At 49.3% G+C, this 22,021-nt stretch overlaps 1 protein-coding gene across 1 annotated transcript in view; it reads right to left on the bottom strand.

The window, feature by feature from the left end:
• RANGAP1 (Ran GTPase activating protein 1) overlaps nucleotides 1–15,688 on the bottom strand; it is a 37,734-nt gene extending 22,046 nt beyond the window's left edge. The window contains exons 1-3 of the mRNA XM_032970079.2: nucleotides 15,371–15,688; nucleotides 9,526–9,653; nucleotides 2,205–2,264 (exon numbers count right to left, since the gene is read on the bottom strand). Coding sequence (XP_032825970.2) covers nucleotides 2,205–2,264; nucleotides 9,526–9,653; nucleotides 15,371–15,482 — 300 coding nt within the window. The 5' untranslated portion in view covers nucleotides 15,483–15,688. The remainder of the gene's footprint in view (nucleotides 1–2,204; nucleotides 2,265–9,525; nucleotides 9,654–15,370) is intronic.
• Nucleotides 15,689–22,021: the final 6,333 nt, after the last annotated feature.

The raw sequence follows: 22,021 nt of genomic DNA, 5'->3' as shown, positions 1-22,021 counted from the left end.
CAGGCCCGCCGACGGTACTTGAATTTGTTTGATAAAACGTATGGAACACGAGACGTGATACAATTTAAATATGTTTAGAATACTAGGGGATCTTCACGCGTGCGGAGACCTCCTGACTGCTATGTTCCTTAAATTTACTATTTTAAATTTTAAATTATTGTATCGAGATTTTCTTGTTGATTGTAATGTTTGCTTATTTCGCGCCATCCCAAGTACTTCCCTGGCTCGTGGTAGCTCCGCCTACGCTCTGACGTTACCATGGTTTCCATGGCAACGTCATGGCAACACACACAAACACGCATCTTTCCCGCCCACAGATTTTCCAGCTGTCAACACAGGTCCGACGCTCCAGAAATATTTATTTATTATGCGGCCCGCGCTCGTCATTCCTTCAGTTATCCGGCCCACTGTGAAAAAAGTTTGGTGACCCCTGGTTTAGAGTAAGGAAACAAACCCAGGTCCTTCTTGCTTTGAGGCACAAGTGTTACCACGGCGCCACCCTGCTGATCTATGCATGCGTGTGCGCGAAAAGAGGACTGCAGTAATATAGATTCGATGAAAGAGATGAAAAGACCACCGATGGAAAAGTTTTTTTTTTGCCAAGAATGTAAAATCAACGAACGAGCGTGGAAGTCATCGAATGCGGGGGGCAGAACACCCGTCCCCCGCCGACCCATGTGTACCTTCCTCTCGCTGCCGCCGTGGTGGCCTCGTCACAGTGGGATTACGAGATTAGCATTCAGCAAACGGCGATGCGCAAACAAAGCGTTTTTTTAACGCTTTGCGCCACGTGCGGTGTTACGTAAAAAAGGACACGCGCGGTCTTCACGTTTCCCGTTGCGCTCTCGTCACGTTACCGCCCCAAACGGGAGGCAGGGATAAAAAAAAAAACAACGGTGGATTTGAAGGCCAGCAGAGGTCTACGCGGATTCTCTTCCCATGTTTGTTGGGATGTAATTGGGTATTTATTTGCACACACACACACACGGCCGCTATGTAAGATGGAGGGGGGCAGGGGTCTTGCAAGTGCGCTCCTGTTTTCTCTTTGCTAAACTGACCATATAAAATGTATTAAATCTTTCCCAGCAGACTAGACACGGACCAGAAAACGAGAAATGCAGGACTTAATACCAATTTGAAACCCTCTTGTCCATCCACTACTTGATGAAGGCCTCCCCCACACTGGGTTGGTCATGGGGTTTGTTTGACCATACTTCACCACACTGGTCAACAATGTGGGTTGGGTGAAATGGGGGTGGAGGAGGGGTGGCCAGGACCGGTTGAGGTATCGCTTGCCACCGATGGGAAATCACAGAACAGCGCGCTATCCACTGTGCCACCGCTCCCAACTCGTGCATGAAGGAACAAAAATAAAGAGTATTCTGCGAAGATTTTACCGCGGCATGAGCCAACCAACCCTTCCGCTGTATCTCATGTCCCCAAATGAGCCGACAGCTTCGCAGAGTAATCACCCCCTTGAGAGATGTGCATAAGGTATGAGTGGCAACTTGTGAGCATTGCATCCTTCGGCTGTTTCACACACACACATAAACACTGCCCCCCTTTGGCTTCTCTCATCCAAATAATATTTCTTTAAAATCAATATGTTAAATACACCCGTGCATATCTTTCATGTCGTTAGATCTCGTTAACACAGCGCAGCGTGCAGCGAGTGGTAGTATATTTTTTTCGGCTGATGAGTACAATATTACTGCTGCTCTGCGCTCACTAACGCTTTTACGGCTCAATTTTCAATTTGGAAGGAAATGCAGCCTTGTTAAAAAGCGAAAAAAATATATAAATTGTTTGGAAATTAGTTGGCATGCAACCTGCATATATTATTTACATAACATAATTGTGGGATGGCACGGACTGCGTCGGGGGGTGGCGGTGGTGGGAGAGATGAGGTGGGAATTGCGTTGGTTTTGAAGCTCTCACAAACAATGACTCGCACTGTCGGCGTGCTTATACTCCTTTCCCTACAAGAAATGACTCGAGACTCCGCTGCAAGGACATCTGATAGATACAGCCATCCTCCTCATCAATCCACACTCCTGGAAGGAAAAGTTGGGAATGCATCGACCGCAAACCCTCCGCGGCCGTTGATGGATTCCGTGCCGCACATGCAAATGTATTACCTTTCATCATTTGCAAAAACGAGCACCAAAAAAATTCCGATTTTTTTTACCGAAATCATAACTTACCAACGCTGGCGGGATTTCTGTGCGAAGTCTTCCCGTGAACATGTCGCTCCAAAGAGCCCTCTGCAATGACAAGGGAAACGTTAATGACGCAATTTTACAAAACAGCCAGGAATGAGGAGCCAAAGCGGACCAATGGAAGCGTTTCAGAGCAACCAGTTGGCAGACGGTCCTTCCTCTAACTTCACACACGTGAACTCCGTCGCAAACTGCATGCGACACATTACACGTGTGGATGTATTTTTTGATTTAAAGCTTTCGTGACTGCAGTAATTCATATTCTTAGTTCTTTCGGTAAAGTCACGTTGAAGGGAAACAACAAAATAATAAAATATATAAAACAATAAAAAATTCTCACGACGTTTCGACCATAACACAAACGGTCGTCTTCAGGTGTGTCGGTTTGCATAAATGTATTTATTTTAAAACGGTGTATATATTTATTTATAAAAAACGTTAGCGCCACTGCCAAATCGCTGCGCGTGGCGCTAACGTTTTTTAAATAAATAAATACACCGTTTAAAAATAAATAAATTTATGCAAACCGACACACCTGAAGACGACCGTTTGTGTTATGGTCGAAACGTCGTGAGATTTTTTATTGTTTTATATATATTTTATTATTTTATTGTTTCCCTTCAACGTGACTTTACCGAAAGAACTAAGGATACGTGTGGATGTGTTGACAATGTCAGGCTGTCACGAGTGTCTGCTTGCCTTCCTGCGGTCCTAGGGATTCCAGCCTCGTCAACGGCCGCATTCGTAACGTAACGCAAGTGACGTGGATTTGTACACGGGCGCACACTGACCGCAAAACGTTATACACATGCAATGCTTGGCAGCGGCGCCACAGACAAATTTGTTGGTGGTCTTCTCTTTCGCGTGGCTCGAATGGCAAGTCGGTCTGGGAATATAATTATTCTTTTGCTGCGGTGAGGAATTGTGTTCAAACTTCTCTACCCATTGTACATTTATTTAAGCGCTTTGGTTAGACTTTGTTCTGCATTTCATTGCCGAGGTTTCCAGCGGTGAGCACGTGATGAGAATGTCTCGTTGTGTTGATAAAATGCCACGGAAAAGGCTCACCCTATTCCCATTTGCGTCACTGGCTCGTTACTCTCTTAGGGTGGAGAGGAAAAAAAATATACCCTTGTGCTGTCAGATACGCCCTCGTTCCTCCGAGCAGGAAGATGCCTTATCATGTGGGTCGAGGTTGTGCGAGCGTGGATTATATAAATGATCTTGGAGAGAGGCGTCTCTATAGAGACCCTTTCATGTGCACACATGCACAGCTCTGTGGCAGCCCCGGAGTGCCATCTAACCTTGGGAAGGCCTTTGTACTTGCCATGAGAGTCCACGTACAGCTCTGTACTTCCAAACTGCTTAAAAACTTTGTAAGAACGATGTTAATTAGTGTATACAAATTCACAGGCACACTGCCTTTCACGTAATTTTCTTTCTTAATAAAGAAACACAGCTGTCGTTTGGTTGGCAAGATCTATAGCAATATCAGCATCACGGAGCAACACACTCCAATGCGCACACAGACAGCATGTACCCCGGGCTGGCATGTTCAACATGGCTATGGGATCAAAAATCTCCCTCCAGCAGAACCGCTCTTCGGTGATATCCTCGAGCTATCAAGCCACGACTGGTGTACCAACAGCGATGTCATCTGATGGCAAGGCTGCGTTTTCAGATGCGTGCCATATGAGGTGCATTTGTCGTTGATGCAGTCTCAAGGCTGCGCCGATTTCTCTTCGCAGGCAGTGGTGTCACTCCGCTTTTGAACTCTTCAGCTACCTCGAAGCCTGAATGAAAGTGTCCCAAGCAACGAGCTCTGGCTTGGGGCCCACTGCAATGTGCAGAGGACTGTCGTGTTGTTTAACAAGCAGAAAGGAAAGAAAAACACAAACATCATTCATAGGTCGTAGGGGCACGAGGGGGGGGGGGGCGGCAGAAAATATTCGGAAAGATCTATGACACTACAGTAAGCATTACGCGAATGAAATTCGTATTAGCGAATAGCTGAACGCATAAACCGCCCATAGCCAGATGGGCAGGAGGGCCTTTTTCCATTACATAAAATGATTATGTTCTTACGCTCAGCCTCGGCGGCGTTTAAGCACGCGGCGGCAGTGGAGGTCAGGGGTCAGGGCTTCCACACCTAGGGATGCCATGAGTATTTACCGTGCGCAAGAGTTCGGTTCGGGCCGCTCACCGGGGTCCGATTGGTCGTCCCGCGCACCGCTACAAACTTCGACGGTGGCGGCGCCGGTATTAAACGACAGTGGGATTTGTCGGCTACTTAAAACGCGTGAGACGCGGTCGCACGAGTGCTGCGGTGCCTTGCACAACCATTAATACACGGGAATTGGCGGGGGGGGGGAAGAGACGGGCGCGTGTGCACACGCACGTGACTCCCTTTTGCTTACTACCTTTTTTGCGGTGCAATTTGCCCACTTACAAAGGCTGGGGTTGGTGGATCGATTATGGACGGGAAGGCTTTAAAGAGGACGGCTGAGATGTCTATAAAAGCGCGGGGTCCCGCGAGATGCTGAGCCGCTCGGTTGAGAAGTGAGCGATGAGAGGCCGCGGGCTTGAAACCCAACTGCCTGTGTCAGTCGGGGGACAGACTGACGTTTACAGATTAAAGCTTGATGCACCGTGAGTTAACACCCAATGTTTTGGTGGAAAAAATATAATTCAGCACTGTGCATACCGAAATGAAAATGATTAGTTTTTAAGATTAAAAGCAAACCATATATGTTTAATGTGCAATAAATATAGTGTCTGCTGCCTCCAAAACATCAAATCACTTAGGTCCATCAACCTATGGGATGGCGGCACAGATTAAGGAGGCAAACTCTGTACTCGTTTAATTTTTTTGTCTTATCAGCATAGCGTTAGATGGTGGCAAGTTGTTGAACCTTAAGGGCATGGTAGTTTTTTTACTGTGATACTGACTGTCGTCATATATTTTTTACATAACTCACAATTTGCCGTGTGTAATAACCAACACGCGCTGGTAGTGCAGTACTGAGGTCGCCGGTTTGATCTCCCGGTGCAGTAGTTGCAACTGTGCACATTTTTTGATACTCCCCACCTCTGTTCACCCAAAAATGGTACACCACATATAGTCCATTGGCAAGTGTCGTGTGGTGGAGAGATCAAGTATGGGCACTCCCACTTCTGCGAGCGTGGAACAGTTGGAAAAAATTACCATGAAGAGGGACTCTCTGGAGCCCCCGATAGTGGAGACCCTTCTGCCAGCTGTGGCATGAGCCACATGCGATAACGTCTGTTCCATTAAATTCGATGCGGATTGGTTTATACCAGGGAGAAACATAACTTGAATGGGCCGAGCGCAGGTGAGCGTGTTTTGGTAGCGGCCGCTGCTGTTCACGGCCACAAACGAGGTTAAGAAGTCACCGCCGTGCGACGGCTCCCGAAGCTGCCACAGCGAGGCCATGGCGGCCCAGAGCCGCACACGGCGCTTTGCTAGCTGGCTAGCGGGCTGGCTGGCTGCCTGCGTGTGCGGCTGCAATGGCAAAACAAATTAGCCTCCTTCCTCGTGGCTGGGGATCGTCGGCAACGTGCACGAGTTTTGGAGCCGCTTCCGAACGTGCGACGACAATGCCAGAATCGGTAATGCTCACGCCGAATTATTTTTTTTACAAACATGGCCCTGAGCGCGAGCCGGTGCACACGGTCAAGCCTCATGGTCTCAGGGCACGAGGCCAAACATCGCAAGTGTTTGTGGATAAAAGTACGCTGCACTCTGCTCTATTTTTCTGGCATTCAAGATGTGTTTTGCATCCTTGAGGCCGCTGGCCTGTGGGGTGGTTTTGCATTTCTAAGCCTTTGTTTTCTCTGCCGTGCAACTGGAAACATGCCTCTTGAATACAAATGCAGGAGACATGCATCGTAATGTCCGGGGGCCTTCACGCGCACGCGCTCTACACGACGCACGCGTCAAACGCAGGGCAAGGGAAGAGAGCGTTGGGGCAGGTGGCTTGGGACCGATGTCAAGACAGAAGCGTGAGCTAGCACAGATGATCTCCGAGGTTTGAAGCTTAAACACCACCCGTTATTAAACCGGGTTCTCAAGTGCAGCGAGTTAATGGTCACTCACCGGTTAGTAAATGACTGCAAATAAACCCCCATCATGTCATATATTGTTTTTGACTACCTTCATCCAGATATATTTTAGCTCTGAGAATTAAACATTTCGCCTTGATTACCAAAATGATGAACACTCTCTGCGGGGCATATGGAATGTGTGCCCCGAGTGTGGATAAAGTTAGCAAAATTAGTTATTTCAGCAGTAGTTTTAGGACATCACCTTCTGGGGCCTGGTCTCCGACACAAGGTGGTGCAATGCTCACTGCACGTTCCAGCTAAACATTTTCTCCGCTACCTTGCACAAATCATGTTAATTGAAAGGAAAAAATTAAACCATTTGTAAAAAATGCTAATAATATTGACAATGAAAATGTTACAATAATCCAATTTCTGAAAGTAAAAAATTGAATAAACAGAATTCCAGACATATAATGTGTTTGGCATCCCAAAGGATGAAGAAAAATCACAGAAAAAAAGTATATTAAAAAAACAAGTAAATACTTTAGACAAAGACAAGATGTCTAAAAAGAAGAACCAACCCACTACTAATGGAGAGCAAACCATTCAATGCAGCGGCCTCCATTATTGTTTAAATTCATTGGATATTTATCAGGCGGCAATGATACCAAAACTAAATAATAAAAAAGAAACAGCCTCCCACGACTCGACGGCTTGCAATAAGTTGCGCGTGTGGCCAACAGCTTCCCATCGATAAGGAGTCCGTGCGGGCAGCGAGTGCGGCTGACAAATCGGCCAATTAACCAGACACCTCTGGGGTTCTCTGGAAAACCTAGAGCCTATTGGCCCGTCCAGGCGCTATGCTGCGCTATCTTTTTGTTTGAAATAAGCTACGATTTTGTCGTATCAATGTTTTTATTTTAATTGCAGTTCGAGGCTTGCACATAAGGGTCAACCGTGGGGATACACGAGTTGAGAATGGGAAACAGCGTTGAATGAACACCTCTGATCGAGACTTAGGAGACTTTGGCAGCAGGCTAAATTCTGTTTTCCACACAGATGTTTTGATAAGGGCACCTATATTAAGACGAACACTCAATTGTACATATTTACATTTAATGCTTAACATAAAAGCAACATAAAAAAAACCCCATCTCTCTCCAGCTTCACTTTTCGAACGAGTTCAATTAATTTGAGGTCGCCAAAAAACCCAAGACGGTTTTCGGGCGCTCTGCGGGCCTGGCGCGCGGGAGACCGCTCCTGGCTATTCGACCTTCAACGGGTTAAACGAGGCAGTGTGGTTTCAGCGCTTCTGGCTCGTGGCTAGGTCTGGTGCGCGAGTATTTTTCTCCGCCCACACCCTCTACGGCACCCTACGCGGACCCCGTCTCCCAGCGCCGCCCGGTGACCCCTTGCCAGATGTTGCTCACTTCCGCACGGGTTCGCTCCGGCGGTAACGGCATGGCGCAGGCAGCGGCGGCGAGCCGCGCTTCACCGGGATTCTTGTGGAATGACCTGCGCGCGTTGTGGAGACAATCTCCCAGCCAGCCCCGTCCAATGCTAGGCGCCATGTGCCACTCACCTGCACTGGAATATTTCGGTTAGAACGTGATGCATCGGGTAATTAAGAAGTGAGGAAAGACTGTAAGGGATGTGGGAGGGGGGGCATGGCTATCGGCAAAGCCAAAAACGGTAACAAAGACAGGGGATTTGCAACGTTAGTGATGAACGAAGTCAAGTGGTGGCAGAAATATTATTCCTTTGGCACTGGATAGAAAACAGCCAATCAATAATAGTGTGTGCCGTGTGTCTGCAAGAGGCTATTTTAAATCCTTGACATGCCCTATTCAGTAATAAAACCATAATTTGTACCAGTCACCAGTCATCACAAATTAATGACCTCCTCCTAACCGAGCAGATTGCCATCAGCTTCGGTGATAAGAGTTTCCTTATTGAGGGTATAATTTCAAGGTTCACATTCTACTCTTCTCAAATTCACAGCCCACCGACACCTATAAACCAAATCCGCTTGGTATAAAAGTAACAGCCAACACATCAAGGTGGACCTTACACAACCAACCTAACAACGCACTATTCCTTCCAGTGATACATTACCGCCTACAACATTTAACATTCATTTTTCTCACTCGGTATTTATGCTGCCGTGCAATATCATGGTGCCTAAAGAAACTGGAGGCTTCATCTGCAGCCCACAGGGACTGTGTAGAATAGGACTTCTGTTGCACTGTTATTTTACGACCAATACACAAGGTCGCAAATATAGCAAATATATTTTTTGCATAAAAAAAACACATCAACCTGACAAAATAAACTAATTAACTCACCAAACTTGCCAGCAAGTCTCCGCAGCCTTTAAACCAGTTCATTAAATCTAATATCACCTAATTTCTCGTAGCCACTTCATAATTCCATTTCTTCAAGTGTTATTACCCATTATTTGTAATGCTCGCGATCGATACGTGGCTTAAATTATGAACGCTGTGGTATTGAACGGCCCGGCACGTGACTGGAGAGACGAAAAGCCGAGAATAACCGCCATCGGAAGACCCCACTGTGACAGCCGCTAAAAGCATATCGTGGGCTGCCGTGACCATTGTTCACGATACGGTATTACATTACACGATATGACAATGTGTGTGTTGTTGTTTGTATGTATGTATGTAAAACTTCTTGTGCATCGCACGTAGCCCACCCTGCTAATCAGAGGTCAGTTTCAGCCGAACTCTGTAACTGTATGTCATTTTTAGTATTTTGTTTAGGGCATTGATATGTTACTATCATAATAAGCCTGCCTTGTGTTCGTCAGTTACACGAGAATTAATGAATGAAACAAGAGTACGTAAATCATCATCACAATTATGCAATCAATTTCTCCAGAAATCGTTTTACAAAGCACTACTTTAATTGGCAATAGCTGTTTTTAGAACTTTAATTATGACCATGAACTTGAGCTATTGTTTATTCGTATATATTTTGTTCTGAAAGTAATATTTAAGCCACTTTTATGAGCAACGAAAATCACCGAACGATGTTATTTTTTAAAAAGGTTAATACGATAATCACGGATCTTCCATCACAGTATCGCCATGCTGCGACAACCTGAGTACACGTGGCACGTGAAGCAACAAGTGGCACGGCAGGCGGCACGTGCCGTGTGGAACCTGACACGCGTGTCACCTGTCAACACACGTGTCACGCTGCGTGGGCGAGCTCCACGCACCTGGAAGTGAGGCTTCTCGGCGAGCGCCGTGGCGATGGCTTTGGCGGCCTCCACCCCAATGGTGTTGCCCTCCAGGCTGAGCGCCTCCATGTGCTCGCACTTCTGAATGGCCGTCACCACCACGCCCGCTGTGGGGAGAGAAGCACAACGTGAGACGCTGGTGTCGCTACCCACGTAAGCGCCGCTCGCCAGCAGCTGTGATTAGAGCACCCCCACAGACGCATTCACGGAGAAATTAAATGCCTTTAACTACACAAGATATGTCTGATCTGTGTGAAAAAAGTAGGCCAAAATACCCTCAAGAGGGGATATCTAGAGCTCCCTACAGGGGAAGCCCTTCCACGAGCAGTGATGTGAACAAACCATTGCATGGCTGCACCTTTACAACAACAAAAAGGCCGAGAAACAAATAACTCGTAATGGGCCTGATCTCGCCAGGCCTCGGAGGCTAAGAGGGGTTGAGCCTGGTAAGTGCTTGAATGGGTGACCACAATGCAAAATAACAGGTGTTATAGGTGTTGTGGGTAGCAGAGCGCAGTGCAGAAAAATCCATTGTTTTATACTTGCCCCGTTTGCACCAAGCCACGCTGACCCACGGCTTCTCCGGACTATTCCACATGAAAACCCTTGCACTTTTAAGACATGCCTCCTATTGCTATGTCACGTCCCAGGAGTAAACGCTAATTTTGTTAAATGTTCTTTCTACCATGATTATTATTACGTATTATTATTACACTAGCTTACCCAAGAAAGTCTCAAGACATTTCCAGGAGGGTCATGCCAAATGTTCGCATGAGGGTCAATGTTGCTGTGTGTGATCCAAAATTAATAATTTGCAGGTACATTTTCAGCATTGGGGTGTTTGGTCAATGCCAGTTATATTGTGTTTGTTACTATGGGGAGGAAGATACCGGAGAAGCCGATGGAAAAATATCGCATGTCGTGTTTAAAATGCATTCCTTCCCAAATTCACTTCTCAATGACATGACTGGAGGAATCAATGCATTGTTACATCCAAGCTACCATGTAAGTGGCCAAAGACCATGCCACACAATCGAACCGCAAGCAAGGCACCGTAAATGTGGTCACACAAATGAATCACGTGGTTGGTTCATTTAATTCCCAACGCAGGGAGAAAACGTGAAGCGGAACATGGCAAAGTAACCTAAGCTCTACAAATATTGTACATTTGGAAGATCAGTGCAGTTATTTAAAAAAATGATGTTTTCTTTTCTTTGCAAGCCTATACAACTTCTCTGCTTCAGAGCTTCCAAAGCAGTATGAAATTAAATTATAAAGCGAGAAAATGAGCCGGAGATGTTGCTTATTAACACCCAGGTATGCAAAACAAATAATAAAATAAGCCAGCCCATCATCAAGCAAAGAGCCTCAAAACACTTATCAAAGCAATAGGCAGCTGTTATTAGGTAATAATTACTGAGCTCTTAGAACAGTCTGATTTTAGGATCAATGCAGCAGATCAATCATGGAAAAAGGCTTGGATGCGGACAGAAAGATAAAATTTGTCGCCTAGCTATTGTATGATCCACTTCGACGAGGGTAATGAAAGGGGCAGAGGTATTCACCTGCTGCTACTTCGGGGGGGGGGGGGGGGGGGTGGGAGCTCAGGGCTTGTGAATTGTTGTTTGCATGCATTCCCCAGCCAAATCGTGCGACACCGGTGCTCGTGAGATCTGAAATATGAGAGCTTTGCGGCCCCTGTACTGCTCGGGGGTAATGTCGTAAATAACGTACACGAGATGTTTGTGGAAGGCGTGCGGAGAGTGCAAAGATAATGGCCAACGGGTCAGCACTCGGCAAATTTACGAGCCGCGATCCGATGTGCCTAGAGCATCCGCCTTTATTTATGCTCGTTTCAAGCGGCGCGTGCCCTACACGCGGAATATTAATAGGGTGAAAAAACCTAACTAATGGGTTTGATTTTCTGGGGCTGCTCGGCAAGCCGTTACAATTAGAAGTTGATTGACGCTACCGAGAGGCCGCCAGCGGTGAGGGCCTCATTAGAAGTTGGCTTCCACTGGATGCGGTATTTCATTTTAACGGCCGCCAACTGTTATCGCCATCCCGCACACGCCCGCCCTCTCTTGCATCCCGAGATGGAGGAAACCTTGTTAAAAGAGAAGCTTTACATAGTGGCCACCTGGCCATAACGACCGCCTATGCCCAGAATAAGGAGGCTCTGTCGCCACCTCCCCCTCCCCACGTCCTTCCACGTGATAACCCTGTTCGTTCAATACACTCAGAGAGCTTGCCTTTCACACTGACCATGTGAGGCAACTCATGGGCTGGAGCACAGCACTTGGCCTTCCCCAAGCGTGGCTTTGTAGGGTGATGCAAGTATATTTAAAACATTTAGAAGTGGGTGAAAACTTATACTGGCCCGATTAATGAAAATTAGCGCCGAGCCGTTTATCAACTGAAACTAAAACATGCGGGGCAAAGTGGCAAGGTACTGGCAGAGACTCTCTGGGTACTCCCACAAGGCAGCTTTCTGTTTCAAGTTGTTCCTGAAATTAGTTACTCGCTACATGCAGTAATTGTGCCCGTATTGCACTGGAACAGATTGCACAAGAAATTCACCCATTAGTTTAAAAACATACATTTTTAATAAGGCGTTTTGGTCACCAAGCCTGGTGATATAATGCCAGAGGTCCTGCATTTGAGGTTCAATTCTTAAACGGATGGGAACTGTACCGTGTACAAAATGATGAGCATTGTGAATGGATTTTCAAGAATACTACACATATTTCCGGTTTTAACGAATGCTGGAGTCTACACAGAACAATAAGAAAAACAGCGAATTAGTCTCGCACCAACATCTCTGCGGTGACATGGCCCACCGGTAGCGCGTTAGCCGCTCCTTGCAGAGGTTCGCGGTTTGAATCCGACAGGCCTCCTCCCTGATGTTTGCTGCAGGTATCGTCACCGTTAAAATACTCCACGTCATCGGCTTCACATTGCACGATAACATACTCTGTGACATCACTAATGCTGGCATCATTGTCCAAATTCGAAACAATACCAGGTATTACCATATCACACGATTGTGATTCGCATAGCCAAATTGCCCCTCTACTGCAGACTCTCTGTGAAACACAGAAACTTCTTGACAGCCATCCTCCTTTCATCAAGGTTGGCTATGTACGGTGCGAAAGAATTTCAACATACACACATCCGCTATAAGTTTGGCACGAATACCAAATGTGCAAAATTATAATTTTATTATTCCACTCTCCGAGAGCGAGGGTTAAACCACACCACGGTAACACGATAGACGCAGGAGAATAACTGTTCATCACTTCCCATTGACAAATGCATTTTTAGCGCAGAGAAAGTGACAAGTTTTTGAATGAAAATCGATGGCCGCAGAGAACAGTTCCCGTTATAACATATGCGGGGTGACTTTGAATCGTTTCTACACAACACATTATGTGACCAAGGCATTGATCAGTCCATGCACCTGAAGCAATCTGAATTAATAATAAGCGCTTGCATCGTTCTATATTGCTATAATGCTGGAGCAACTGCCAAGACATAGGTCTTTGTCCTGTGTGTCTTTATCCTCCCACCGTGGTCCAAGGCCAGGGCAAGCTACGCCTTGCCAACTTCCAAACGAGGTAGTCCTTTCGCAGGCAGTACGTTCATACACAATGAGAACGATCGTCGCACTTGAGCGACACCATCCGGCATGCTAACAACCGCACTCAAAAAACACGCAAACGAGCACTGGGATGCGTACGCGGGGAATTCGACGGCGAGAATAGCAGACGGATTGGAGAACATGTGCAGGTGGATGACAAACTCTTATGAAGAGTGGAGCTTGGGCAGGGCAGGAGGCTAGAAGGGATGATGGATGGTACGATGGCCAAGAATAATGGAATGGAGCGGCAGCCACGGAATGTAACGAATTCCGAAGGAACATTTACCGAGGAGATGGAGCAACAGCAGCATCTCGTGGGCATGTGCTACGCGGTGTGTTACATGCAGGATCGATCGTGAGGGATGGTGGCAGATTGGAGAGTCCCTCATCCAGCAGTGGATACACCATGGCTAATGATATTAGATAACGACTGCCTTATGCATCAACTTCCCCTGCCACGGGAATATGGAATTTGAATTAGTGGTTCACGGTTGTGCACAGGAGTCAAGCATAGCCCCCCCCCCCCAATCTCACATGGGTATAAAAAAACCCAATTTGATTTTAATAATGATCAGCTTTCTGTGAAAAGCACTCGTGGACGTTTGACCACACTTCACCATGTAATTTTAAACACGATTTTGTTTGGTCTTCGTTTAGCATCCGAGCCAACAACACGAATTGAAGCCTAAGAATCGCCTCGCTTCCTCCACGTGCTCAGGCGCGGGAGAGGCGATCGCCGCTTCTTTGGCAGCGGCGGCAGCAGCAGAAGCCTCCCAAAACATGCCCCCCTATCAAGCAGCAACACCTCCTCGAACCCGCATCGCCAGCCATCCGAAATAAAGGCTTGTTATATACTTGGAATGTATCTGGTGGAATAATCTTGCTCGTGGAACTCTCAGCCGATATAATTTTAAGTAAAGCAATCAGGTTGGACGAGAACCCATCACCAATTCACTCCGGCCACTCGCTCATCGGCAGTCAGTCGCCTCCTGATCACTCTGCTATCGCTACTGCCATGGTTTACTATCTCCCGTGAACTCTACTAATAGATTCCTCCTCCCATATCGAGGTCCAAACGCAGTTTAATCTCAACCACACTGCGTGCCACCACTATCACCACACTGCGGGAGGTCCAATTAGCACGGTGAGCTAAGTAGAGTGCGCGAAAGCAGTTCAACATCGATACAATGTACATACACAACACTTCTTCCCTCTGACTGTTCCACTTTGTAACAATAATTAAATGTATATAGCGGCTTTTCATCAAGGACCTCAACGCGCTGTACAGGACAAAGCAGCAGGACACTCAGCATAAAAATAATATAAATATATGTTTAAGAATAATTGACTAAACTAAAAGTTTAATAGCCCCCTCCCACTGTCTCCCCCCGCGCAATGCACTTCAAATAGCCTTGCTCATGGCAAGAAAGTATAAACTCTTTATTGATTTGAAGCCTTCGTGACTGCAGGAATCCATACTCTGTTTCTTTCGGTAAAGTCACGTTGGTTGAAAATAAACCACGACGTTTCGGGCGCAACACAAGCGTCCGTCATCAGGTGGGAAAGCATGGTCTGCTGCTGAGGCAGTCGTGATTTATTTTATACCTACGTGACTTTACCGAAAGAACCAACGAAAGTATAAACTCTTTATTGATTACATCTTGGAACAGCGCTGGATGTTGCTGGCCGTTTGGCCCCGTTGCCCGGCAACCGCGTTGCGGTATCTTAGCAGCAACCGCCACCGGTGGAATCTTCCGGAAGATGCCCCCCCCCCTCTCTGCGTTTTTTTCCCTCTCCCTGCGGCCTCCGTCCCAAGCACAACCGCCATCTTCCAAACCCGGTAGACGTCTTCCGGAAGACGCCGGCTCCCTCGTCACGTGACCCCTCTGCCCCCTCGTCCGCCTCCCTCCTCACGGCAACTTGAATGGCTGAGGGGAAAGGGGACGGCTGCCCGTTGCTTCCAAAGCAACGGAACTTTTGTTTAGTTCGTTCTAAAACGGAGCGCCGCACTGCACGCGAGACGAGAGAGGCTTGACGGCCGTCGCTCACGAGCAAGCCGCCGCGCGATTCATAACGGCGGCGTTCCCCTCCCTGCCTGTATGCCTCCCTGCCTGCCCGCCCGCCTCTCTGCCTGCCCGCCTCTCTGCCTGCCCGCCTCTCTGCCTGCCCGCCTCCCTGCCTCACCGTCCTCGGCCGTGTTGAGCTTGAGGCACTCTCCCTTGAAGCTCACGAGCGCCGCCTCCACTTTGGCCTTGGCGAGCGAGGCGGCCAGCTCCGTCACCGCGTCGCTAGACATGGCTGAGACTGTCTCTCTTCAAAGCGATATCTTGTTTGGTTGTTGTTGTCGTCGTCGTGTCGATTGCGGTGGGTGCCGATTGCCGCGGTGAGGGGGGACGCCGTCGACTTCCCTCGGCCCGGCGCGAACGACGATGGCGGCGAAGAGTTTGAATGGCGCCGCGAGCTCTCGCGAGACCAGTGCCGTGATGTCACAGGGGGGCGGGGTGTGGTGGGGGAAGGGGCGGGGTATCTGGGGGAGGGGCGGGGTCCGGTGGGGTGGGGGTGGAGGAGTGACGCTCACAACAACGAGTGGAGCACCGGGCAGATAAAATGCAGCAAGTTAGCATGGTGGGGGGTACAACAGGTGGTGCATCTACCGGTCATCTCAGTCACTCGACCCATGGCACCTGCTGGGTCTGTCCCGAGACCTCCTGTCGGCGAGCCTTCGACACTTCACGTGGTGGCCTCAAAGTGCACCTGGCCTGGCACAGGCGCCGTGGTGACGTCACCGCCACTTCGTAGTGAATGGCGGGGATTGGGGAGGGGCGGGGTGTGTGGGGGGAGGGGCGGGGTGTGTGGGGGCGGGGTGTGGGGGAGGGGCGGGGTGTGTGGGGGCGGGGTGTGTAGGGGCGGGGTGTGGGGGAGTGGCGGGGGTGTGTGGGGGCGGGGTGTGGGGGGAGGGGCGGGGGGTGGGGGGAGGGGCGGGGTGTGTGGGGGGGGTATGGGGAGCGGTGGTGTAGTGGTTAGCGCGCTGCGCCACGAACCCGGCCACCCGAGTTCGATTCCCGCTCGCTCCACTCGACGACGACGACGCATCATCATCATCATCTCGGGAACTCTCCGCCCGACCCCTCCACCGTGGCTTCTAGTCCTGAGCAGCATTGCCCAATCCTCACATCCGACGAGAAGTTGCAACAGCCAGCGAGCTACTGGAGAAGATCAGAATGCAGCATTTATTTAAACTGGAGGAATCCGATGAGCTATAAAGCTCTTTTTCACGGATGTCCAGTTGGGGAAAGCCAGAACGTTACAACAACAAACAATACAAAAACACGATTGGAGTGCAAAGTATAGGAAAGGTAAACAAAACACTTTAAAAATATATACAAATAAAACCCACACTTTAAACTTTTTTTATCTTACCAGTTAAAGCCCACTGGGCTATTAACTTTTTTTTCAGAAGCGACTTGGCTATCATGAATGAAATCTCAACGCCAACCCAAGCCTCCCGCTGTTACATGAAGGCCCCCAGTACCCACCGACCCGCCACGCTACGCCACACCACGCCACGCCACACCACGCCACGCCATACTACACCACGCCACGCTGCACCACATCACGCCACACCACACGCCACACTACACCACGCTACGCCACACCACGCCACACCACGCCACTCCACGCCACACCACGCCACACCACGCCATGCCACACCACGCCACACCACACCACACCACGCTACGCCACACCACGCCACACCACGCCACACCACGCCACGCCACGCCACACCACACCACACCACGCCACACCACGCCACACCACACCACACCACGCCACGCCACACCACGCCACACCACACCACACACCACGCCACACCACGCCACACCACACCACACACACCACACCACGCCACGCCACACCACACGTCTTCCACCAGCACCACGCCCACCGCGACCCTGACAGCCGCGCCACGGCGACTCGGCAGTGACCGCACAGGCAACCAGGGCGCCAGCTAGGAAGCCAGCCAGCCAGCAAACCTTTATTTTTCTAATATAGTCCCGGTAATCGTTCGCGTTGTTGTGGATAGTGTGAGGAATAACAATCAAGTGTGAGGAATAACAATCAATAATCAGACAATACGCTTCCCTTCGTATGTATGTCCCTTCGATCGAGCCCGACTGAATGCCAAAGCAGTTTCAGAGTTGCTGGTGTGCAACACAGATGCGTGAAGGAGGCGCTAGTGTCCGATAATTTATTTTTGTCACTTAATTTTGCCGTGTAACTTCAAGTCATTAATGCATTATTCATTCTCGAACAAGACTGGGCATTCATTCATCACATTATCCATAAACGAGGCAAGCCATTCGTTTCATTATTCATTCATGAATGAGGCCTACCATATATGCAATTATACATTCATCAACTGGACGAGCTGTTCAGTCGATTATTCACTCGTTTAATAATCCTATAGCATATGTGATTTAGACTTGAAGGAGGGGCCCCGTTGAGTAATAATAATTATTATCATAAATAGTGGTTTATTTAACATTGACCTGAGCAGTGTGCACAGGACAGCACTGACGTGCATCACTGAGAGTGGTGGGAGAGGTAGCAACGCATGAATAAAATATAAACGAAGTAAATGAATACCGAGTGGAATAACACAGGCGGCCACAAACAGGCATATCGAGTCGTGTAAAGTTATAAACAATAACAGTAATTTTGTATTTGTCTTATTCACGGAGCGTGTCTCTTGACCCATGGTCGTTTCCGGTTTTGAGACAAACCAACTTCGCTGCGTTAACAGAAATGTGGTGATGTGTAATTATATTAAACGCGGGCGTTATGACGACGTATCGCCTTCAAGTAAAATGATAACATGCAATAAAACCACAGTTTGTTCCTCAATTCAATGTGTATTAATCTGTGCGCTCAATTTTATTTAATTAATCTCTGAATGAACACGAGCCAAATTAAAGTGCCCAATTATTTTAGTTTACAAACCACACAAGCCGACCATCTAGTCAGTCGTTAATGACCGTGGGAGACATCCAAGTGGGCTCCTTCTCCGCGCCTCCAACGTGCGGTGGTGCCTACCACGTGGCTTGTAATCCAGTACTCGAGGCGAGGGTTGGTGGATCATACACGGATGGTACGACACTCCCTTCGCGTGGGCGTCGACGATGAGCCTGTACCCTGGCTCGCCGGGAGAATGCGGTACGGCAAAAAATGTGGACACCACCTGTTCCGTCTGTTCCGTCTGTGCCGTCTGTTCCGTCTGTACCGTCTGTGCCGTCTGTACCGTCTGTTCCGTCTGTATCGTCTGTTCCGTCTGTATCGTCTGTTCCGTCTGTATCGTCTGTTCCGTCTGTATCGTCTGTGCCGTCTGTTCCGTCTGTATCGTCTGTTCCGTCTGTGCCGTCTGTTCCGTCTGTATCGTCTGTTCCGTCTGTTCCGTCTGTATCGTCGTTCCGTCTGTTCCGTCTGTGCCGTCTGTACTGTCTGTGCCGTCTGTTCCGTCTGTACCGTCTGTTCTGTGTGTACCGTCTGTACCGTCTGTTCCGTCTGTACCGTCTGTTCCGTCTGTTTCGTCTGTACCGTCTGTATCGTCTGTGCCGTCTGTTCCGTCTGTATCGTCTGTTCCGTCTGTGCCGTCTGTTCCGTCTGTATCGTCTGTTCCGTCTGTATCGTCGTTCCGTCTGTTCCGTCTGTGCCGTCTGTACTGTCTGTGCCGTCTGTTCCGTCTGTACCGTCTGTTCCGTCTGTACCGTCTGTTCCGTCTGTACCGTCTGTTCCGTCTGTTCCGTCTGTATCGTCTGTTTCGTCTGTTCCGTCTGTGCCGTCTGTTCCGTCTGTACCGTCTGTTCCGTCTCTTCCGTCTGTTCCGTCTGTTAGTCGCACGCGTGGGTTTTCTCTGGGTGCTCCGCTTTCCTCCCACATGTAAACACTCATTAATTGGCCGATAACATCTTAACATTTAGAAGACCGCTGAGCTTGGACAATTGTTGGCAACGACTCACCGCGTGGCTGCTGCTGCTGCTGCTGCCTTGCCGCTCGTGCCTGGGGTTCCTCCTCGTGGCGCCTCTGAGTCCGCACACTGTCGTAAAGAGAGCGGGCGAGTGCTGTGCCGCAGCAGCGCGTTGCAAGTTGACATTGCTATCAAACACCAAACGACCAAACAGAGGCGAATACATTAATGGGGTAGCGAATGCACTGCCGATGCGCCTTAAAAAGCGAAAGTGTTTAATCAGTGCGCGCTACCTGCTATGACGTGGTCCAGGCACGTGGCCATACCCAAGAGAGTGGAAGCTCGACAATATCCCATTCCTTGGCCACCACTGTCGTTTATTCCTCACCATTGGCCATCGTCCCTTCTAGCGACGCGTGCTACCCAAGCCGACTTCACTGTTCTCAATTACTTCACCGCTTTTGAGTGACTTGCGTCTGTGAACGACGTCTGTAGCCCACCATCCGCACGTGCCTCTCTCTGTCTGTCCCTCCGATGTTCATTCCATGTGTTGCGCCTCTCCATTCGCCAATGTGTGTTGTGTGCACTCTCCCTACTTGGCACGTTGTTCTTAAACAGCGCGTCTGCATTTCTGGTCCATATGTCACGCATTCATTACTCAAACGCTGTTTTTTCCCTGGATTTTTATGTTGCGCGTAGTCACCATAGGGGGTTCTTTGTTCATGTTTTTGTTTGTTGCGGTTGCACCCGAGTCAAGAGCCGCATGGCTCACAGGGCTATACCTCATAAATGAACTGAACTGAAAACGAAAATACATTCAAGCACAAACACAAGTAGGCAAGCATTACAGAAAGCCATGGATATGCACGAGAACTCCTCCTCATCCTCCGTGTGTGTTGGGGTAACTAAAGAGCCTGACCACCACTCTGCGTAATGGAGTCTCAGCGTATACACGTCCCGCGGCCCAGATTGATGTATCGTTAAGAAGCCTGCATTAGGACCATTACGGAAAAGAACACCACCACCACACACCCCCCCTCGCAGCCAGCCAGCCGCACACCGCGATGTTGGAAATAATCCGCAGCAAAAAGCTGGCGCGCCCCTAATGACTGCACAGTTGGAATGGAATGCCACTGCGGTATTGATTGACACGAGAGACGGTCGCAGGCCACAATTTTATGTTTGCAATCAATGGTTTTTAGGTGGGAGTTTTTTCACTTCATGTTTTGCATACATAGATCACCCTTCTGATGTAGATTTTTTTTCTTCCTGTGATCAATGGTTTTTCTGGGACTAAATCGCCGCGTGGTGCCAAATGAATGGGTTTGATGTCCAGTATTCGAGTAGTGCATTCGCGTTCAGCCACTCGGGGACTCTCGTACGCACGAATTATTGCTGGAGTGGTGCAGCTTATTAATAACGAGCGTAATCATTGATTGCCCCTTTGTCAATATAGCGCTGAATGAAGACCTACCTCTCACATGCTGGTGCCGATCGTGACGGCGGTTTTACTATAATTCACCGTGCTTGATCATTGCGGGTAAGGTGATGGGGGTGGGCTCAAAGAACCGGTTCAGATATCATTCTGCGCCGATGTCGGACGCGACCGGGAATTGAACTCGGGTCTCTGGGTCCATTCCAGTTGGGGCCCGCTTCGCGTTGGGCTTGCGTGGTAGGGAATTGAACTCGGGTCTCTGGGTTCATTCCACTTGGGGCTCGCTTCGCGTTGGACTTGCGTGGTCGAGAATTGAACTCGGGTTTCTGGGTTCATTCCCCTTGGGGCTCGCTTCGCGTTGGGCTTGCGTGGTAGGGAATTGAACTCGGGTTTCTGGGTTCATTCCCCTTGGGGCTCGCTTCGCGTTGGGCTTGCGTGGTAGGGAATTGAACTCGGGTTTCTGGGTTCATTCCACTTGGGGCTCGCTTCGCATTGGACTTGCGTGGTAGGGAATTGAACTCGGGTTTCTGGGTTCATTTCACTTGGGGCTTGCTTCACGTTGGACTTGCGTGGTCGAGAATTGAACTCGGGTTTCTGGGTTCATTCCACTTGGGGCTTGCGTGCAGCGATGGCAGCATCGTGCCACCTGCACACAACAGGGCGAGGTTGTTCTGCGGCCCACAGGCTCCCTCAACCCACTGCATGCGATCTGTTATGAGCATTCGTTTGACGCGCTTTTAAATAATTGCGATATTTGTTTAGCCATTTCACCATTGTTGCTTTCAGGATTTTTTTATGAATCGGCCCTTTTTTATGAGCGCATTTTTCAAACGGGTGACTCACACCACACGTAAACACACCGTGTATACACACGCAGCCAGATGTGACGCGGCCAGGTGTCACGAGGCCAGGTGTGACGAGCCGAGGTGTGACGAACCGAGGTGTGACGAGGCCAGGTGTGACGAGGCCAGCCAGGTGTGACGATGCCAGGTGTAACGAGGCCGGCCAGGTGCGACACGGCCAGGTGTGACGAGGCCAGGTGTGACGAGGCCAGGTGTGACGCGGTCAGGTGTGACGCGGCCAGGTGTGACAAGGCCAGGTGTGACGTGACCAGGTGTGACGAGGCCAGGTGTGACGAGGCCAGGTGTGACGTGACCAGGTGTGACGCGGCCAGGTGTGACGAGGCCAGGTGTGACGAGGCCAGGTGTGACGCGGCCAGGTGTGACGCAGCCAGGTGTGACGTGACCAGGTGTGACGAGTCCAGGTGTGACGAGGCCAGGTGTGACGAGGCCAGGTGTGACGTGACCAGGTGTGACGAGGCCAGGTGTGACGAGGCCAGGTGTGACGCGGCCAGATGTGATGCAGGCCAGGTGTGACGAGGCCAGCCAGGTGTGACGAGACCAGGTGTGACGCGGCCAGGTGTGACACAGGCCAG

Source organism: Petromyzon marinus, chromosome 43, assembly GCF_048934315.1.
Source record: "Petromyzon marinus isolate PM22_M1 ecotype Great Lakes invasive population chromosome 43, UKy_Petmar_22M1.pri1.0, whole genome shotgun sequence".
Classification (NCBI taxonomy): domain Eukaryota; kingdom Metazoa; phylum Chordata; class Hyperoartia; order Petromyzontiformes; family Petromyzontidae; genus Petromyzon; species Petromyzon marinus.
Note: the sequence above shows the minus strand (reverse complement) of the source record. Positions and strands in the feature narration are given on the sequence as shown.